Below are 22704 nucleotides of genomic sequence, written 5' to 3'. Positions count from 1 at the left end.
GCGACTGCCTTCGGCTCAGGTCATGATCCTGGAGTCCCGGGATCGAGTCCCACATCGGGCTCCCTGCTCAGCGGGGGGTCTGCTTCTCCCTCTGACCCTCTTCCCTCTCATGCTCTCTGTCTCTCATTCTCTCTCTCAAATAAATAAATAAAATCTTTAAAAAAAAAAAAAAAACCACCCTCAATAAAGTAGCAGCAGGCATGGCAGCTGACTCTACTACATCTCTAATATGCTGAAAGAAAATAATTGTCAACCTAGAATTCTATACCCAGCAGAAATAAGGACAGAAAGATAGTACCTTTAGACAAACAAAACTTGAGTGTGCCACTAGCAGTCCCTTCACTATAGAGCATTCAAAAAGATATTATTAATGTAAGAGAAAGTGATTTCAAGTGCAAGATTTGAGATGCTAGAAGGAATAAGGAACACAGAAAGTAGAAATATGTAGGTAAATAAACATTAGCCTTATAAAACAGCAAAGACTGTATTTTGGATTTTTTAAAAGCAAAAAAGAAGGGGTGCCTGGGTAGCTCAGTCAGTTAAGCGTCCAACTCTTGATCTCAGCTCAGGTCTTGATCTCAGGGTCTGAGTTCAAGCCCCACATTGGGCTCCATGCTAGGTGTGGAGCCTACTTAAAAGCTAAAAAGAGAGAGATAATTAGTATGTAAGTCAGGAAACTAATTGGACTTTAAAATTTTAAGTGTTTCAAGGGCCTTGTATTAGCTAAAAAGGGGCAGAGTTACTGATTAACTTTAGACACTGATCAGTGTGCCTGCAGTAATTTCTAGGATAAATACTAAAAGAAGTTAAAATTATGTGTAATTTAAAGCTAGTATAAAGAAATGAAAAAAAGTTAAAACAATTAATTTTAAAGAAGGGAAGATAAAGCAGGCAGGACAGAAAAAAAAAAAGAAAATAAGATGGTGGATATAAATCTAAATGCCCTGGTAATTACAACAAATGCAAATAAGCTTAAATTATAAAATAAAAATTGTCAGGCCAATTAACCCATTTACTAAACATCTTGACATCTGAAGATGCTCTTGTGATTTTTCTTTGGTCTATTAGTATAGAGATTATATCACTGTATTTCCAATATTGAATTACCCCTGCATTTTCAATATGCATGTAGAGCGTATCTTTAAATATGATTTTTGTATTCTATTTGATAAATATGTATATTTTATTCCTAAATAATATTGGACTATAGATTCCTCCTCTTTTATTATGCTCTAGAACAGTGCTTTTCATGGCACTAAATTTACATATTCCTAAAAGTTCTGTAGAACCCAACTATGAACCTATCTGGGCCTGATGCTTTTTCTAAAAGTAACTCTTTGACAATATTCTGTATTCCTTCTGTAAGAACTGTCCTTTCAAAAGATCAATAAAATTGAAAAGCATCTGGCAATCTAACTAAGAAACAAACAAAAAAAGAGACAAAAATACAAATACCTATTAGTAATCGTGAAAAAGGGACTATAACAGCAATTCTGGTGATTATTAAAATAAAAGAAGGGGGCACACAACTTTAGCAATACATATGAAAATATAAAACTAGATTAAATGGTAGACATTAGGAAAATATGAATTATTATCAAATTAAATGACCAAACTGACTGAAAAGAAAACCTAAGAAAATTAATAAACACCAATGGAATTGAAAAGTATGACAAAGATGATCTAAGTCAGGACTTGTTTCACTGCAATAAACAGAAATCTACTCAAATTAAGTCAAGCCAAAGAAAAAAAAAGTATTGGGAAAATACTGGGGTATCTCACAGAACCTGTACTCAGGGAGTATAGTCAGCTAAGGATTCTATAATGTTAGGAACCCAGGATTCCTGCTCCCTTTTGGAACTGAATGGTCTCATTTGTTCTTTCTATACATGTGCCCATTTTTTTTTCTTTTTACAATCACTTTTCTATGTAAGATTCCTAGCTTTTTATGCCTGCTCAATGTCAAGGCCCAATACCTACCAACTAGAGTCTCTATGTGCCTTTTTGAAACTTCCAAATTCCAAATTGGTAGAGCTTGGGTAAGGTACAACTCTAGATCCAATAAACTGTCCACAGGAGAAAGACAAAAAATAGAGTACAGAGTCATAAGCTACTAAAAAAAAGCTAAATTCATCCTTTCAGTAAGGGTTTTGACAGGGACAGTATAATGTGTGAACTGCACAGGTAGGTACCCTGAGATATCTACAAAAAGAACCTTTCTCCTCCCAAAAGCCCCCTACCCAAAAGACTTTATGGGTGAATTCTAGCAAACCTTTTTTTTTTTTTTTTTAATATTTTATTTTTTTTATTTGAAAGAGAGACAGCAAGAGTGAGAGACAGAACACAAGCAGGGGGAGTGGGAGAGGTTGAGCAGGGAGCCCGATGCGGGCCTCGATCCCAGGATACTGGGATCACAACCTGAGCCGAAGGCAGACACTTAACAACTGAGCCACCCAGGCGCCCCAAATTCTAGTAAACCTTTATAGAACATAAAATCCCTGCTATTTATTCTGTTAGGGAGCATAAAAAGGATGTAATGTTACAGATTTATTTTACAAGGCTAACAGGATCACATTATCACAAACCTAACAAAATTAACTCCCAAAGCAATGGTCAATGAATTACATTTTTTTTTTTTTAAAGATTTGATTTGACAGAGAGAGAGACACAGTGAGAGAGGGAACACAAGCAGGAGGAGTGGGAGAGGGAGAAGTAGGCTTCCTGCCGAGCAAGGAGCCTGATGCAGGGCTCGATCCCAAGACCTCGGGATCATGACCTGAGCAGAAGGCAGATGCTTAATGACTGAGCCACCCAGGTGCCCCGAATTACTCACATTTTTAATAGAGATGCCAAAATTTACATACAAATATGTACACATATTCATATGAATTCACATTTTCATATTTTTAAAACTATTACCAATAGCATACTTCTTAGGAGTGATACTGTAGAGATACTTTCTTCATATTATTTGATTTATAATTATCAGTCTTCATCAGAAAAAAAAATTTTTAATTTAAATGGCCTAGAAACAAACCTCAAAATGTTAGAAATTTAGTATATAGTTAAGATAACAGTTCAGTAGAGATATTAATTAGTTAGTACTGATGGAAAGACTGACCACATTTTGGAGGAAATGACCATCGTTTGAGGTAAAACAAGTAAAAGTTCAACCTCAGTGTCAATATAAATTCTAGATAGAAGAAAAATTTTTATGTATAACTGAAAACATAAATGTATTAGAAAAGCATATAGATAAATACCTTTTTACAATTTTATTTGTTTTTTATTGTTGTCGTTGTTGCTCTTTAGAGAAAGAACGTGCGCAAGCGGGGGGTGGGAGGGGAAGGGCAGTGGGAGAGGGAGAGAGAGAACCTTAAACAGGCTCCACGCAGGGCTTGATCTCAAGACCCTGAGATCATGACCTGAGCTGAAATCAAGAGTCTGACGCTTAACTGACTGAGCCACCCAGGTGCCCCATCCATTACCCTCACTTTGATACACCTTAAACCAAGTTTATCATTCTAACCCCCAAACTAGCTCCTTTTGACTTTGTCTCCCTTTCTGTGATCCCAAAACTTGGAATCATCTGTCTCCTCCTTTTCTGAAACCTCTCATATATATCACAAAATCCTTTTTAGTATTTCTCTTTCATTGATTCAATCTTTGCTTTCTATTCCTATTATATGACCCAAGGTTATGACCCTCATTACAAAAAATAGCAACACTAAACCCTATAATAAAAAAGGTATGTTAACTCTAAAGTGAGAATCTGACCACCCATCACATGTTAATATCAATAAAAGGACTGGCAGGCACATTCTCTAATACATATACACTATACAGTAATTTAATACTAAGTCATTCTATTTATACATTATCACTTAAAACAGCAAAACTTAAAGACACCACATATGTCATCAAGATATTTAGTTTGTTGTTATTGTTGCTACTGAGAGGTAAGGCTGGAATAAGATAAAAATGGCAAAAGTAACTACAGTCAATAGAATCCCATTTTTTAAAATAGCATTTTTCCTTCTTTCATTTCTAGGAAACCCTAATATCCAATTAAAACAAGTAAGCAATCCAAAACAAAAATATGTGAGAGTTTTAAAATGTCAAATCTTAAAATGTCAAATCTTAAAAACCTTAGTTACATCTTTTATAGTACTAGTAATTATTTTTCCTAATACCATCACAGAAATCATACAATCCCTCCAAATCCTCTGTAAAACAGAGGCCAACACTCACTGATGGCCAAGACTAATTTCAGCTTGAGAAAAGCAAGCTATCACTTTCTAGCACATCTGATTCCTGTTTCAATCAGTTAAAGTTCTAGGCATATCAAGAGTCAAACCTGGGGCACCTGGGTGGCTTAGTTGTTAAGCGTCTGCCTTCGGCTCAGGTCATGATCCCAGGGTTCTAGGATCGAGCCCCGCATCAGGCTCCCTGCTCCACGGGAAGCCTGCTTCTCCCTCCCCCATTCCCCCTGCTTGTATTCCCTCTCTCACTGTGTCTCTCTCTGTCAAATAAATAAATAAAATCTTTAAAAAAAAAAAAGAGTCAAACCTGCTTATGTCAGTTGAACTTAACTGTAATCACATAATTTAAGTTTTAATTACTGATTAAATGAGTGTAAAAAGAAAGCAGTTTGTCAAATCACTATGTTGTACGCCTGAAACTAATGTAACACTATGTTAAGTATACTTCATTTTTAAAAAAGCTGTTTTATTGAAAACTAAACTGAATGCTTCAAAATGGCTCGATAAAAGGTGAATCACTAAAAAAGTTTCTAATTTCCTGTGGATAAAATATTTATAATATATCATAAGAAAAAATGTACCAAAGAAATGTACTCAAGTTTGCTTCACAAGAGTCTTTAAGGTTTTAATCAATTTAAAAAAAAAAAATAGGCACTATCAGACTATGGGTGTAATTTATGCATGAAAGCCAACATGAAACTCCATCAATGAAATCAGCAGAACAATATTCATTTATACACTCAACCTACAAGTACATGTTGAATACCTGTATTAACTTTTTGGTCTCAGGACCTTTTATATTCTTAAAAATTACTGAATAATCCCAAAGAGCTTTGTCTTATAGGTAATATCTACCAACATTTATGTGAGAAATTAAAGCTGAGAAAATTTTAAAATGCAAGACTATACGCGCACACATTCCATTAGCCATCACAGCAATAATGTCATTACTTATCAGCATCTGGAAAACTTACTTTATACACATGTAAGTGACAGTTAAAAAGTCAAATAATGTCTTAGTATTATTATAAATGAAGACAGTTTTGGCTTAACTATAAGAGTCTCAAGAACCCATAAGCATCTCTGGACCAACCAATGAGAACCACTATTATAGGGTTAAAGAGCCAATAATGAATAATGAGGAAGCAACAATGAATCAACCCCTTTTGTGTAATTTGCTGAAGAAGACAACAAAGAAGTAAATCAATAAATGCATAATTTCAGGTAGTGATAGATGCCATTAAAACAGGGCAAGGAGACAGGGAAAAGTGGGAGGTATGTAGAAGTAGGGGCAATTACTTTACATAGGATGGTCAGAAAAGGTCTCTTTGAGAATGGCTATTGAAGGAATGAGCCCTGCTAAGGTCTGAGATAATATTCCACGTAGAGAAGCAGAAAATGCAAACACCTTGGAAGCCATGGGAAGATTTTGAGCATAGAAATGACCTGATCTGATTAAGGTTTTTAAAATATTCCTCTGGCTTCCACATGGAACAGACCAGGAAGACAGGTATAAAAATTGAAGTAGAAAAGTTAGGAGGCTATTGCAATGTCCGGAAAAAAAAAAAAAAATTGGTGACTTGGACAGTATAATAGCAATGGAATGGTGAGATTTGAAAGGATATGAAAGTTATTTTTTAAGGAAAAGCCATAATAACTGCTGAAGGACTAGACATGAGGTTGTGAGGGAAAAAAGAAATGAAAAAAAGATGGCTCCTACGATTTTGCAGAGCACCAAGGTAAATGTTGCCATTTATTGTGATACAGAGAAACCATGGTAGCTGGGGAAGATGGAGGCAAAACCAAGCTGAAGATATTTATTTGGAATCCAAATAAAAACACTGGATATGTGGGTCTGGAGCTCAAGATAGAGGTCAGGGTAGGAAATGCATGATAGGAAATCATGAGGCATTCAAGTATGTGACTAGACAAGATCACCTAATGAATAAATGTGGATAAAGAAGTGAGTAGGAGAACTGAGATCTGGAATTTTGTCTTACATCAAAAGTTGTCAAATTAACATACATTTATGTAAGTGTTCTTTTTTATGTTTGCCTTTTTCAGAAAACTAATTGCTGGTCCCAATGGTATCAGATATCAGAGCTTTTTTCGTACTTCCCTTTTCATATTAGGACACTGACTCAAGAATCTCTGGAACTTCTCTCAAACCAGTATTTCACTCCCTCCTTCCTCCCACCCACTCCCCCCCTCCACACAAACACTAATCACCTCTACTCCTAATTTCTCCCTCTCCTTCCCCCAAGGTTCTCTCTCCTCTGTGCTCCCAAGATTTACATATTTCTACAGAGGTCCTATTTAACATTCTATATTCTAATTATTTGTCCTTTAATGGTGTGAAAGTTTCCTTATGGGCAGGAACCTTGACTTTAATCTTTGTATCCCCAGGGCCCTGCAAAACAGGCTCTTAATGTCTCCTAAATGAATAAAATGAAGGGTGAGTGACCTATCCAAAATCAGTACCACTACTACTCAGTAAGAAAGTAGGGATCAGAATCTAGAGAGCCAGATATTCTAAACTCACTTTAGTCTGTCATTCAAAGAACGCTACATTGGGGCCTCACGTTATCTATATATTTCCTATTTATCATCCTGTCTTGACCGTAAGTCTGGTGATGTGCCCAAAATTCACTTTCTTCAGCCTGTCCAGAATCTGGTAAGATTTATGTCTTACCTCTCCCATAAAAACTCTCATCAATCCCTCAATCATTGCCCTCCTCCCCCACACCAGCCACACACACAAAAATCGGTAACCCCTTATATAATCTGATTTCTGATCTTACAGCTACATTGAAACTACTCTTTCAAAGTTTACCAAAGTCCTTTATAACAGTTAAAGTGTAATTTTCAAAACAGTAAAATCATGATTCTCATAAAAATATTAAATATATGGCAGAGATTTTATTTAATTCATTATAATGAATTAAGGAATCAGTAAGATGCTAAAATTGGTTCAAATGAGAATTGGACATACAGAGATTTACAATGCTCATGCTACAAAATTCATTTGCATGACATGAATAGGAATAATTTACATTGGTATGGACAGGAAACATTTGTTCTGTTATCAGTTTTCTAAATCTTAACTTTTTAAAAAATTGTATTTCAAGTGTAATTAAACATACAGTGTTCTATTAGTTTCAGGTGTACATTGTAATGATTCAACAACCCTATACATTTCTCAGTACTCATCAACATAAGTGTACTCTAAATTCCCTTTACTCTTTCACCCACCTCCACACCCACCTCCCTCTGGCAGCCACTAGTTTGTTCTCTGTATTTGAGTTTGGTTTTTTCGTTGGACTCTTTTTCCTTTGTTCATTTCTTAAATTCCACATATGAGTGAAATCATATGATATCTGTCTTCCTCTGACTGACTTATTTCACTTAGCATTATACTTTCTAGGTCCATCCATACCGTTGAAAATGGCAAGATTTCATTCTTTTTTATGGCTAAAATTCCACTGTGTGTGTGTGTGTATGTACACCACATCTCCTTATCCATTTATCTTATCAGTGGACACATGCGTTGGTTCCATGTCTTGGCTATTGTAAATAATGCTACAACAAACACAGAGGTATATACATCTCTCTGAATTAGATGTAGAAGATGTTTTCATTTTCTTTGGGTAAATACCCAGTAGTGGAATTACTGGATCATATGGTATTTCTATTTTTAATTTTTTTTTTTTGTGGTTTTATACCTTTATTTGACAATCAGCGATTAGTTCTCATCCACATTAACTGTCTGTAGATTTTTGAAAGTGGTGACAGGTACATAGGTAACCAGTGTGTAGAGCTTGTTTGGTGAATCTTCATCCTTGTTACGTTTTCTGGACAACTGCGCATGGATACGGTATGGAACATTCCTTTGGCCCAGACAGCTTTGTTGAGCCTCATGTCAGTGCATACATCTGGAGTTCCCATCTCCTTCATGGCAAATTTCCGGATCTCTTTGAGTGCCCAAGGGGCACGCTTCTTGAAACCCACCCCATGGATGCACCTGTGAATGTTGATGGTATATTCTCTGGTCACTATCTCGTTGATGGCAGAACGGCCCTTCTTCTTCTCGCTACCCTTCTTCGCGGGAGCCATTCTGCCAGGCCCTGGTTGGAAAGGAAGCTATTTTTAATTTTTTGAAGAATCTCCATACTGTTTTCCACAATGGTTGCAGCAATTTGCATTCCAACCAATAGTGCACAAGGGTTCCTTTCTCTCCACATCTTCACCAACACCTGCTTCTTGTGTTTTTAATTTTAGCCATTCCAACAGGTGCGAGGTGATAATCACATTGTGGTTTTGATTTGCACTTCCCTGATGATGAGTGATGTTGAGCATCTTATCATGTGTCTGTTGGCCATCTCTATGTCTTCTTTAGAAAACTGTCTAGGGGTGCCTGGGTGGCTCAGTCATTAAGTGTCTGCCTTCAGCTCAGATCATGGTCCCAGGGTCCTGAGATTGAGCCCTGCATCAGGCTCCCTGCTCCACAAGAAGCCTGCTTCTCCTTCTCCTATCCCCCTACTTGTGTTCCCTCTCTCACTGTGTCTCTGTCAAATAAATAAATAAAATCTTAAAAAAAAAACACAAAAAAACCACAACTGTCTATTCAGGTCCTCTGACCATTTTTAATCAAATTGTTGAGTGTTGAGTTGTCTAAGTTCTTCATATATTTTGGATATTAACTCTTTATCAGATACATCACCTGCAAATATCTTCTTTCACAGATTGCCTTTTTGTTTTATAGTTTCCTTCACAAAAGCTTTTTACTTTTGTGCAGTCCCAATAGTTTAATTTTGCTTTTGTTTCTCCTGCCTGAAGAGACTTCTAGAAAAATGTTTCTACAGCTGATGTCAAAGAAAATACTGTCTGTACTTTCCTCCAGGAGTTTTATGGTTTCAGGTCTCACAGTTAGGTCTTTAATCCATTTTGAGTTTATTTTTGTGTATGGTGTACAAAAGTGGTCCAGTTTCATTCTTTTTCATGTAGTTGTTTAGTTTTCCCAGCACCATAACTTTTTTTTTCCCCAGAGGTAGAATTTAGTGATTCATCAGTTGCATATAACACCTGGTATTCATTCTGTCAAGTGCCCTCCTTAATGCCCACACCCATTTACCCCACCCCCCCACCTACCTTCCCTCTAGCAACCCTCAGTTTGTTTCCTATAGTTATGAGTCTCTTATGGTTTGTCTCCCTCTGATTTCATCTTATTTTTTTCTTTCCCTTATGTTCATCTGTTTTGTTTCTTAAATTCCACATATGAGTGAAATCATGATATTTCTCTTTCTCTGACTTATTTTTCTTAGCATAATACCCTCTAGTTCCATCCACATCGTTGCAAGTGGCAAGATTTCATTCTTTTTGATGGCTGAATAATAGTCCACTGTGTGGGGGCACCTGGGTGGCTCAGATGGTTAAGCGTCTGCCTTCGGCTCAGGTCATGATCCTGGAGTCCCGGGATCAAGTCCCACATTGGGCTCCCTGCTCGACGGGGAGTCTGCTTCTCCTCCCTCTGACCCTCCTCCCTCTCCTGCTCTCTGTCTCTCGTTCTCTCTCTCTCAAATAAATAAATAAAATCTTTAAAAAAAAAAAAAAAAGTCCACTGTGTGTATATATGTGTCTGTGTGTGTGTGTGCACATCTTCTACATCTTCTTTATCCATTCATCTGTTGATACACACACATCTTCTTTATCCATTCGTCTGTTGACGGACATCTGGGCTCTTTCCATATTTTGGCTATTGTGGACATTGCTGCTATGAACATAGGGGTGCATGTGTCCCTTCGAGTCACTATATTTGTATCCTTTGGATAAACACCTAGTAGTGCAATTGCTGGGTTGTAAGGTAGCTCTATTTTTAACTTTTTGAGGAACCTCCATACTGTTTTCCAGCGTAGCTGTACCAGTTTGCACTTCCACCAACAGTGTGGGTTGGAAGGGCTAGGAAGGGTTCCCCTTTCACCACATCCTTGCTAACATCTGTTGTTTAACTGAGTTGTTAATTTTAGCCATTCTGACTGGCCAGCACCCTAACTTTTATCTACACTTTGCCTTTTATCTCTTTTTACAGAGTTGTAAAGTAGTCTAGACAATCAAGAACAAAAGTACTTATCCCTAAGTTAGAATAATATAATTTCTGGAGGGTCCTCTATATCCCAGAGGGTCTACTGCCGGGCATTCAAGACATGCAGTCATTTCTTCCACCTGTTTCCAAGTCATTGAGTATTTTTCCCATATAACTGTCAAAACTCATCCTAACTTGCCTTCTTCAGCACAATGAAGAAAAATTCTTGCCACCTTTGGTTTCCATGATGCAGTACTCACCTGGCTCCTCTTTCTACCTCTCTGATTGATTCTCTCAGTCTCCTTCACCAGTTTCCATTCATCTTAAGTATAGTAACCACCAAGATTTTGATGCATTTTACTCTATCCAATATCATCAGTCATGTTTCACCTATTAATTATACAGGAAGTATTCCCATATCCACAGTTCTAATGTCTATAATCCCCGAACTTGAACTTCTCTTTTCTCCATTTCCCATGTTGATATCTTAGCAGTCCCTCAAATTCAGCAATGACCTAAACTAAACTCATTCTTTTCCTCATCTAAATATGGTCTATTCCTGCGTTCTCTAACTAAAGAGCTAATTGTCAAAGAGGCACAAAGCATGAGAATCTTACATTCTAATGCCTCTCTGAAACTGCCTTTTTGACAGTCACCTAAACTGTCCATTGAACCTCTACAATCACTCTCTTGCATCTTCCCCTTCCTCACAGACTTTTCCCTAATTAAAGCCTATACTATCTTTCAATGGACTACTGATAAAGCCTCCATACTGCTCTACTATCTCTTTCCTCTATCATTCACTCAACTGCCAAAGTTATATTTCCTCAAACAGGAGTCAAAGTTTTTCTGACCTTCTGATCTGAGTTCTTACATAATAGGCATCTATTGTTTTAGGACATCCACCTACTTTCTACTCATTCTACTTCAGTTACTTCAGTCCATTTGAGTTGATCCACCCATGAGGCACACAACTGCAGCTCACACAGATGCTCACAATGACTGGCTCATAAATTGATCCAAACAGAGCCACTGAAGTACCACAGACTTTGCTGAGACTTCTGGGGCAGAGACATATGCTTTTTACTACTGTAACTGCTATTGTTATTGCTATATTTCACCACCAGAGGACAGCCTGAGAAGCCAACCCAGAATAAGTGAAGTTTGGAGATGTAAAGAGGGAAATTTGGTCCTGGAGACATCTTCTGAGCCCAAGCACCAACCCATATGTCTGAAGCCACTTCCCCTTAGGTTGTTCAATTATATTTGCCAATAAACTCTTTCTGCTTAAGCCTGTTTGAGTCAGGCAAAACCATCCAGAGTACTAAACAATACCTGTCTTTTCATGCACCATATGACTCAGTTACACCAACATCTATACCAGTATCAGAATATTGTGCCTTGCCTCATGTTATTTTCTTAGCCTGAAATTTTCTTCCCTCAGCCTGGGCGGAATTCCTTCCCTCTATTCTGTGTTTATTAAGATTCATCTCATACTTCAAGGCTCAGCTCAAATGCCTCAGTGAAGCAATCCTCTAAGGCTAGAAAAAGAAGCAAAGGACTAGATTACACACGGATTTTAAACTATGCTATGGCTTTTGAACTTTAACCTAAAGGTAAAGAAATGTCACTGAAGGATTTTAAAGAGTAAAGCACATGAACAGATTAGCAATTTTAAAGGATCACTCTGGTTGCTGTATAGAGAATGAATTAGAGAAGGGCAAAGGGGACAATGATTCATAAACTACTCAAATAATCTAGCCAAAAGGATGGTGGTATGGAAGTGACAGTGGAGAGAGAAGAATGTATTTCTGTGGTTATTTTATTGCTGAATAAATCCCTCTTTATACTGTAAACTCTTTAAGGGCAGAGAAATTATCTACTGACTTCCATTTACCCACAGAAATTAACAAAGTGGTTGGCACACCAGTAGAACTCAAATATTTCTTAAATAAATTAATATATAATTAACAATCTAATCTGTCAATTGAGCAACTGGGCAAATGATGGTATTATTTATGAAGATAGGACACACAGGAAAATTCAGTTTGTTTTTGAGATAGAAATAATGGAGAAGATGATCTTTGTGGTTTTTAATTTTTTTAGAGGGGGAGAGGAGAGAGGCTGAGGGGGAGGGAGAGAGAATCTCAAGCAGGCTCCACGCCCAGCCCGGAGCCTGACACAGGGCTCCATCTCACAACCCTGAGATCATGACCTGAGCTGAAATCAAGAGTCAGATGCTTAACCAAGTGAGCCACCCAGGTGCCCTGATGATCTCTGTTTTGAACAAACTTTGAGTTTAAGGTAATATAATACAATCAAAGAGACAGGGAATCTATATATAATGGATGCATATCTGGGGATCAGGAGAGAGATATGAGCTGAAGATGCTGATTTGTGAATCTTGAGCAAATGGATGGTAACTGACTTTTTGAAGAGAGAGGAGACTGCCTAGGAATTATGTAAAATGAAAAATGGGTGATCACAGACCTAAGGGGCATTTAAGAGCTGAACAGAAAAAGAGAAGTAAAGGAAGAACACTAATAGCTTTGGCAGAAAAAAAAAACAAGAGGAGGGTCCTCCAACCAATGTAAAGGGAAGAAGAGGAAAGTGTGGTCAAAAGTGTCAAACATGGTAAAAACTCAAGGAATGAAAAGTTTAAAAGTATCCTTTGGATAGATACTGTCTTGGTGGAGTAGATGCAGTGGAACCCAGACTAGGAGTGGATTGAAAAAGGGTGAGTAGAAAGAAGATAAAGAAATGAAGTCAGCCAGTATTAGATATCTTATGCATTAAATTTGGCTATAAAGAAACTGAGAAACATAGAGGAAAGGAACATACTCAAAGGGTAGGTTTTCTTCCCCTGTTGGTTTTCCTGTTCTTACAGAACTGGGACTTATGCATGTTTAAGTGCCGATTGGAAGCAAACCAAAAAGAGGTTAAAGAAAGGATAAGAGAATAAATCATCAAAAATGAGAGTCACAATATGTGTGTATATCAAAACATCATGTGGAACACCTTGAATATATACAATTTTTGTCAACTACACCTCAATAAAGCTGTAAAAAATATGAGCAGTTTAAAATGGGGTATACCTGAAAAGACTGGTTTTGAATAAGGAAAGCAATGTCTCTTCTACTGAAATCAGACAGGAGAAGGAAAGAATGGGTAAGGATGTAGGTATATTTATAGATTTCGTTATTGAAAATTAAAAGAATCTACATGTGATAACGTCAACTGTGTTTTTTTTAAGATTTTATTTTTATTTATTTGAGAGAGAGCGAGAGAGAGATAGCGCACAAGCAAGGGAGGGGCAGAGAGAGAGGGAGAAGCAGGCTCCCTACTGAGCAGGGAGCCCGACGTGGGACTCAGTCCCAGGACCCCAGGATCATGACCTGAGCCAAAAGCAGACGCTTATCCAACTGAGCCACCCAGGCGCCCCTGTCAACTGTGTTTTAAACATGCTGAAGTTTAAATGTCAAAAATAGTATCTTCACTGAAAATTATTTCTCTGAATTATGAGTTTAACACATATTAGCATCAAAGTTAAATGAAGTAACTGTCACATTCCTAAACCCTAGATTTAACAAAGAAAATTTTAAAAAGATTTATTTAATGCCTACTTTGTACGGACACTGTGGAGAACACAGAGAGAGCTCTTCCCCCCAGTATCTGTACAGCCTTGTTACCTCCCTTTCTTTAGGGCTCTGTTCTCACAGTCTGCTCTCTCTCTCTCCATTATACTTACCACCACCTGACATATTATATATGTTTTATTGCCTGTTTCCCCTCCTAGACTAGAAGGACCTCAAGGGCAGGGACTTTCTCTTATTTACTGTTGTATCTCCAGTACTAAAACAGTGCCTACTATAAATATGAACGAAAAATAAATCTCTGATTGAATGAAATGGTACCTTCTCTTCAGGAAAAAGAGTTGCAATCTGTTAAATGAAGGAGAAATGAATATATGAGGACTATATCAATATTCACAAAGTAAGAAGTATTTACTTCTTTTTAATGGTATTTAATGGTGATGTGGGAAGCAGTATCAAAAAATGGCCTAAGACAAGATGTCCATCAACAGATGAATGGATAAAGAAGATGTGGTGTATATATATAGAATGGAATATTATGCAGCCATCAAAAACCGAAATCTTGCCATTTGCAATGACGTAGATGGAACTGGAGGGTATTAGGCTAAGCAAAATAAGTCAATCAGAGAAAGACAAGTATCATATGATCTCACTGATATGAGGAATTCTTAATCTCAGGAAACAAACTGAGGGTTGCTGGAGTGGTGGGGGGTGGGAGGGATGGGGTGGCTGGGTGATAGACATTGGGGATGGTATGTGCTATGGTGAGTGCTGTGAATTGTGTAAGACTGATGAATTACACACCTGTACCTCTGAAACAAATAATACATTATATGTTAAAAAGAAGAAGATAGTAGGAAGGGAAAAATGAAGGGGGGGAAATCGGAGGGGGAGACGAAACATGAGACCATGGACTCTGAGAAACAAACTGAGGGTTTTAGAGGGGAAGGGGTTGGGGGGATGGATTAGCCCAGTGATGGGTATTAAGGAGGGCACATATCGAATGGAGCACTGGGTGTTATACACAAACAATGAATCATGGAACACTACATCAAGAACTAATGATGTAATGTATGGTGACTAACATAATAAAATAAAATTTTAAAAAATGGCATAAGAGTTCACAAGACTGTAAAGTGTAAAGCATCCCAGACAACATGATAAAAAATGTATTATGGAAAAGGCGGCATGTGGACTGGACCTTAAAGGGGTAGGTAGATTTTTTTTAAGTGTACAATTCAATGTTTTTTTAGTATATTCAAAGAGTTGTGCAACCATCACTGTCTAGAATATTTTCATCACCTCAAAAAGAAACCCCATGCCCCTTAGCTACCACCTCCCAACTCCCCCAAGTTGGCTAGCCCTAAAAAGCCACTAATCTACTTTCTGTCTCTACATATTTGCCTATACTAGACATTTCATATAAACATAATCAAATAATTTGTGAAATTTTGTGACTGGCTTCTTCACTTAGCATAATGTTTTTAAGGTTCATCCATGTTGTAGCATGTATCAGTACTTCATTTCTTTTTATGATTATTACTCCATTGTATGGATATAACATATTTTAACCATTCATCAGGAGATGGTCATTTGGGTTGTTTCTAGCCTTTGACTATTATGAATAATAGTAAATTATTAAAATAATAGTCCTATGAACATTCATATATAAGTTTTTGTGTGGTGTAATTTTAGTAAGAGATAAGTAAAGGAAGGAATTGAAATTTTTTTTTAAGTAAGCTCCACCCACAAACTGGGGCCTGAATTCACAACATTGAGATCAAGAGTGGCATGCTCTACCAACTGAGCCAAATTGAAATATTTTATATCATTCAATCCCAAATATGACAAATTCAAGATAATGTTTTCACTGATGAGGCAAAGTGAATTTTAATAAAGCTTAATTTATTCAAGTCAAAGGACTGTCCTTTATTTTCCAACAATGTCCTTCAAACTTTCTTGTTAAATGTTAAAGCATCCCTTTTAAATGAAATTATAGCAATATTAAAAGGTAATTTTGAGGTGCGCCTGGGTGGCTCAGTTGGTTGGGCATCTGACTCTTGATCTCTGCTCAGGTCTTGATCTCAGGGTTGTGAGCTCAAGCCCTGCACTGGGCTTCACGCTGGGCATGGAGCCTACTTAAAAAAAAAAAAAAGGTAGTTTTGTTAATTTACTTAGGTAAAATAAACTTCGTTAAATCCAATCCAAAAATCTAGGAAATGCTGTTGACTGAAGGAAATGGCACGAAGGAAAGAAGGTAGAAACCCACAAGATAGCCTGAATGCCAACTAAGGAGATTGCACATTATCCTACGGTCAATAAGGAAATGAATAAAGTTGTTTAAGTATCAAAGTACTGACTTCTGGATGCCATTTCATTCAATGAACTGTAACTGAGCTACAACTATATAAAAAGTACTGAATTCAGTGCTATGAGAACAGACTAAATAAAACTCTGTCCCTGCCTTTTTATAACTTAGTCTTTAGTATAAGAAAAAAGTGTCTATTCATTGTTTACATCTTTACCCATCTTTCAGAGAGGACAATATTTAATAGTTAAAAATAATCTTTTAAAAAGGAAAATATGGGGGTGCCTGGGTGGCTCAGTCATTAAGCTGCTGATCCGGCTGTCCGCTCAGCAGGAGGCCTGCTTCTCCCTCTCCCACTCCCCCTGCTTGTGTTCCCTCTCTCGCTGTCTCTCTGTCAAATAAATAAAATCTTAAAAAAAAAAAAAAAGGAAAATGTGAGACTATTCTTACTGTGCTTTCAAGCTTTATTTCACTCATTTGACAATGTGAGTTGCTGGGTGTACAAAGATAACATATAACTCCTATCCTACAGAAGCTTACAGTCTAGATTTTATAAACTTACCAAATGCTCTAGAGGAAACTGACTGCAAACATGTAATTAGATATTATTCACCTAGGGCTTTCAATTTAGTAGCAAATAACAAAAAAGCACTTACCAGTCACATTTTAAGCATTTTACATTTGTTAACTAATTTATTAACAATTTTATGAAAAGGTTATTACTATATTATTTTAAGATATTATTAATACATTAAAATGTATTACATTTATCTTTTCCCAGAATCTACATTAATGACATCAGTTCTGCTAGTGAGTGCTTTTATATACAGTTGCTGTATCATTCCCATCAGCACAAACATACGGTAATTTCTCCAATCTTAAAAAAAAAAAAAAAAAAAATCCTCTCTTGAATTCACATTCCAACCCAGGCACCTCATCATTTTTCTGATCCCCTTATAACAAAACTTCCTAAGATAGCTGTCTGTAGGAGATGTCCCCCAAATTCTCTCCTCTCAGCCTCTCTTTGCCATTCCAGAAAGGCTTTGCCTCTGACACTACTGAAACCACTCAAAACTATAAATGACCTCAAAATCCTAAATAGGATTTTTAGTTTTTAGTCCTTATCCCACTTGACCTATCAGCAACACCTGACATAGGTAAAGCATGCTCTTGGAAATACTTTATTTGGCCTCTAAGTCACCATACTCTTCTGGGTTTTCTTCTCATCTTACTAGATACTCCTCAATCTCCTAGGCTAATTCTTCCACAGCTCCACAATTTCTACACATTAGAGTATCCAAGACTCTGACCTTGGACTTACTCTGTTTTCTATCTACACTCACTTCCTTATGTTCTCACAAAGTCTCATGGCTCCACTAGAATTTAACTTTAACAGGGTAGGGATTTTTTTAGCTATTTTTAATGCTGAATGCCCTGAACCTAAAAAATGCCTGGCATGTAGTAGGTGCATGACAAATATTTGTTCAATGAAAGGATGAATGAATAAATGGCTTTAAATATTATCTACAAAGTGATGACTCCAATTTATACCTCCTGCCTGGATCTCTGTCCTGAACTCCCGATATATCCAACTGTCAATCTGCCATCTCTACTTGGATGTATAATAAACACCCCAAACTTAAGTCCAAAAGAGAACTCTAATCACCCTCCCAATGTCTTCTGCAAATGACTTCACTTTCTTGGCCAAGTGCAGCTTTAGCCTAGTTCCTCAAACCAACAATTTCAAAATAATTCCTAATCTCTTCTCTTTCTCTAATACCACATAACCAATCTGCCAACAAATACTGTGGATTCTTTTTTTTTTTTTTTAAGATTTTATGTATTTATTTGAGTGAGAGAATGAGAGAGAAAGAGCATGAGAGGGCAGAGGGTCAGAGGGAGAAGCAGACTCCCGGCTAACCAGGGAGCCCGATGCTGTACTGGATCCTGGGATTCCAGGATCAAGACCTGAGCCGAAGGCAGTTGCTTAAACAACTGAGCCACCCAGATGCCCAATACTGTGGATTCTTCCTTCAAAATATACTCAGCACTCGACTACTTCTCACCACGTCCACCACTATCACTGTGGTTCAAGCTGGAAGAATGCAATAGCTTCCTGTTTCTTGTCCACCTTCTCCTCCCAATCCAGAACTATGATCAGAGAAATTTTTTCAAACTTAGATTACACCACTTCTCTGCTCATAATCCTGCAATCATTCCCTCTTTGCTCTGAGTAAAAGCCCAAATCTTGACAACTGCCTATAAACCTCTACTCAGCCTGGCCCTATTACCTCTGACCTCACCTACTACCACCACTAGTCTGCTTTTTTTTTTTTTTAAAGACTTTATTCATTTATTTGACAGAAAGGGACACAGCGAGAGAGGGAACACAAGCAGGGGGAGTGCGAGAGAGAGAAGCAGGTTTCCCGCTGAGCAGGGAGCCCGATGCGGAGCTCGACGCGGGGCTCGATCTCAGCACCCCGGGATCATGACCCAAGCCGAAGGCAGACGCTTAACGACTGAACCACCCCGGCGCCCTTATTCTGCTCCTTTCATATTGCTTCTTTTGCTGCTTCTTCCAAAGGTTAAACACATTTCCACTTCATGGCCTTTTCCCTCACTGTTCCCCCGCCTGGAATGCTTTTCCCCTAGACATCTGCAATCCATTACCTGTTTCATCAGTTTGTTCAACTGCCACCTTCTGAGTTCTCGGCGACCACCATATTTAAAACTGCAAGGAGGGGCACCTGGGTGGCTCAGTCCGGTAAGCAGCTGCCTTCAGCTCAGGTCATGATCTCGGGGCCCTGGGATGGAGCCCCAAGTTGGGCTCCCTGCTCAGCGGGGAGTCTGCTTCTCTCTGCTCCTGTCCCTGGTTCGTGCTCGCTCGTTCTAGCGCGCTCTCTCTCAAATAAATAAAATCTTAAAAAAAAAAACAAAAAAAACTGCAAGGATAATCCCACCCCATTGTATTCTTTATCCCCTATCTCTTCTCTATATTTCTCCACAGCTTTTATCACCATCAACTACTATATATTTGACTTTCTGGGACATAACGCTCGAAAAGGATAACAATTTCTGTCTGTTTCATTCGCTGCTATATCCCCGGTGTTTAAAGCAGTGCCTGGTACACAGTAGTGATCAATAACCCATCTGTCAAACAAATGCTTTCATTTCCACCAGGGAGCCTAACAATCACCTAGCCTGGTATTCAGGAAAAGACCATAAGGCTTCCCGAAAATTTTTTTCAGGGCTCTGATTCCTAGAAGGCTTTATACTTTGCCTAGAAAGAAAAACTGTGCTTTCTCTAGTCAACCACAAGGCGGAGTTGAGAGGAAGAGCTGAGCAAAGAGAAACCAGATGCTTCCCTTGCTTTTCCTACGGCAACCTCGAGGTGGAAGAAAAGTGGATTTGGAGGTGCCTGTCCTGAATGATTTTTCTCCACACTATGCGTTACCTAGACACACACACAAAGAGGCCAAGAAAATCAATCCACCGGCCACTGAGAACTCGGAGGGTGTTTCTTTAACTCCACCGCTAAGAATTCCCCATAAAACCAGGGGAAGAGTTCCCAGTAGCGCAGAGGCACGTAACTCATACATGAAGGCCAAGGTATTCCAGGTTGCTGGTACTCTCTGGCCAGAGAACGATTAAATCAACTCCATTTCACACTCAGGCACCTCCAACTTGGAAAACGGCGTAAGTACCGCGGTCCCAGGTCTAAATTCTCAGATTCGGCCGACTGCAAGTCAAGTCCTGATCCTTTAAGCACCAAAATCCCCATTTCCCACGGGATTTCGACTTACCGCCACCTGTTGATGCCCACATTGGAGGAGCCGGCGAACCAGGGGTCGAGGATGTAGACGCAGCGGATGGTGTCAGCGCCCTGAATGCACTCCTTCAGGGCGGGGTTGTCGTGAAGCCGGAGCCCCTTTCGGAACCAGTGCACGGCGTTCACCCCCATCCCGGGGGCGCGGCGGCGGGCGAGTCCTTGCCCAGTTCCCCCACCGAGAAATTCAAGGAAGGAAGGGCCGGCTCATACCCAACACCTCTGCTTCCAGGGGAACCGCCACACCCAAGGAGAGGGGAGAGGGCGGCAGAGGGGAAAAAAGGGAAAAAACGAGTCCGAGGAGGGGCCGGAGAAGGAGAGGACGCTGGAGGCGCAGCTGGAAGATGAATGGAGGTTGCCGTCAGCGGAGTCCGGGTGCGACGCCCTTTAGGAGCCGGCGCCCGCCGCAACCGCCGGCACGAGCCGCATCGCTTCCAGGGCCTCGGAGCCCTGGGAGTGAGCACGTTCCACGAACCCGAGCCGCCACGACGGCGCCGACCGGCACCGGCAGCCCCAGGAGGTTCGTCACGGAAACCTCGCCCCACCGAGGCGGCCCCGGAGGAGAAAACGGCCCGCCCGAGGCGAGCCACCGAGAGGAAGGAGAGGGGATCCAGCCACAGTCGGCCACGCCGTCCCTCGGCCCGCGGAAGAGGAGTGAGCGCGGAGGCGGTGGTCGAGGCCGCTGGACGGTTGCCGGCCGGTGACCGGTCCCGAGGCTGCCCGGGTGACTCCGCCGCCACCGCCGCGTCAGCGGCCTCGGCCCCGCCCCCGGGTCCTCATTGGAGAGCGCGCTCCCCACGTGACCCCCGGCACCTCACGTTTCTGAAGTGTGTTTACTACAGCGGCTCTGACTGAGGAATCTGCTCGCGATTCAGTCGCTTCTAGGGGGCGGCAGCTGCTTGATCTCAAAGCCCTCGACCCTCGCCCGGACTCCGAGCTTCCTTTCTCTGCCCTTTTTCTCCGCCGACTGATCGCCTAGAAGCGCCCACGGTGACCACAGGCCGCATGTGAGGAAAGGCTTAGCCCCGCCCCTGGAGGCCGTGAGCGTCCCCTATTGGCTGAGGCTCTCTGAGACCCGGATGAGCACGGGGATGCGGGGAGCTCACGGGGGCGCGCTCGGCGGGGATGGCGCGCGTGCGCTCTCGCTGCGTTCTAGAGAGAAGGAGGGCGCGGCCGAACGTCTGGAGCGCGCTCTGGGATTCCGCGTTCCGGGAAGGCCTGGGAACAGCCCGGTGTCCTCCCGGAGCCGGCAAGGGAGTCCGGCGGGGAGTGAGCGCGGGACGGGTTGAAAGGAGAGAAGAAAGCTCCGTTAGACTTCAAGCGCAACCTTGTGCTTCAGTGCAGCTTTGGCTAAAGAAGCCGACTTTGGAGTGTGTGGAGCTGGCGCCCCCCCATTCTTCTGGCCCTCGTGGTGTGGCTCCCTCGGATGTGTTCTGGGGAATAGGGGTAATGGGCAGGGCAGGCGCCGGGCACCCGGAATTCCTTAATACTATCTATGTGTCTTCAACCTGTCAGCCCTGATTTCTCACCCTTCGTGTGGTAGAGCGACAGTGAGCATCAGGCCCGGTCATTCCTTTCGACATGTGATGCCCTTATATTCATTAAGCGATTTACTGAATGAACCAGGCGCTGTTCAGGGTGCTCGAGGTACAGGAGAGAAATAGACAAAAATCTCAGCCCTGGTGGAGTTTACGATGATGTGTCTCTTAACCTTCAAACGTGCTATTTTTTCCTTTATAGAATGCTCTTTTTTAGAATGTGCTAGTCACCATAGCAACCTTTGAGCTACCTAGTATATTTCTACACATCCCTTTAGACTCAGATAAAGTGGTACCTAATTTGTGAAAATATCCCTGTCATCCAGAGCAGGTTTAGGACGTATACCCATCTCCCCAGGTGTGTCTCTGATACATTACTTAACATACTATTGTGAAGATTAAAAGAAAAGTACATACTTTAATACCTAGCATGAAGTAGGTGTTCAATAATAGTATTTATTATCATAACAATGTGTCTCTGATTTCCTCTCAAGAACAGGGTGGCTGTCCAGTTTGTGTTTTGCATCATCAATACCAAGTATAGAGCCTGACACGCATTACAATGTGTATTGAATGAATGAGTGAATGAATGAATGCTCTCTGCCACCAGTGTGTCCGGCAAGGTTAAAAGGAGCAAAGATATGGTAATTGTTATGGGTTGAGTTGTGTCCTAAAATTCATATAACCCCTCGTACCTGTGAATGTGCCCTTACTTGGAAGTAAGGTCTTTGCAGATGATCAAGTTAAGATGATGTCACTAGGGTGGGCCCTAATCCAACATGACTAGTGTCCTTATAAATTTGGAAATTTGGACACAGAGACAGACCCACACACAAAGAGAATGCCATGTGAAGATTGGAGTCATGCTCCCATAGGCCAAGAACTAACTATTCAAAGCTAGGAGAGTGACCTGGAACAAATCCTTCCCTGGCACCTTCAGAGGGGGCATGGCCGTGCTAACACTTGGGTTTCAGATTTCCAGCCTCCAGAACGATGACACAATAAATTCCTGTTGTTCTAAGCCACTTATTTTGTGGTACTTTGTTAATAGCAGCTCTAGGAAACTAATACAGCAATACTAAATTCAGTCATCTAGTG

General features: G+C 40.2%; 1 protein-coding gene across 8 annotated transcripts in view; it reads right to left on the bottom strand.

Moving 5' to 3' along the window:
• CRY1 (cryptochrome circadian regulator 1) overlaps positions 1–21077 on the bottom strand; it is a 137829-nt gene extending 116752 nt beyond the window's left edge. For 7 of the 8 annotated variants that reach the window (XR_010411368.1, XR_010411369.1, XM_064590671.1 and 4 more), the window contains exon 1: positions 20046–21077. Coding sequence is in view for 6 of the 8 variants with exons in the window: in XM_064590671.1 (XP_064446741.1) it covers positions 20046–20203 (158 nt within the window). In the remaining 2 variants the exon portion in view is untranslated. The remainder of the gene's footprint in view (positions 1–20045) is intronic. The other variant, XM_045872657.3, reaches the window with a different exon arrangement.
• Between the last annotated feature and the right edge of the window lie 1627 nt (positions 21078–22704).

The sequence above is a fragment of the Mirounga angustirostris genome, unplaced genomic scaffold (assembly GCF_029215605.1).
Source record: "Mirounga angustirostris isolate CCGP_5_RB_7025 unplaced genomic scaffold, mMirAng1.0.hap1 SCAF_5, whole genome shotgun sequence".
NCBI lineage: Eukaryota > Metazoa > Chordata > Mammalia > Carnivora > Phocidae > Mirounga > Mirounga angustirostris.
Note: the sequence above shows the minus strand (reverse complement) of the source record. Positions and strands in the feature narration are given on the sequence as shown.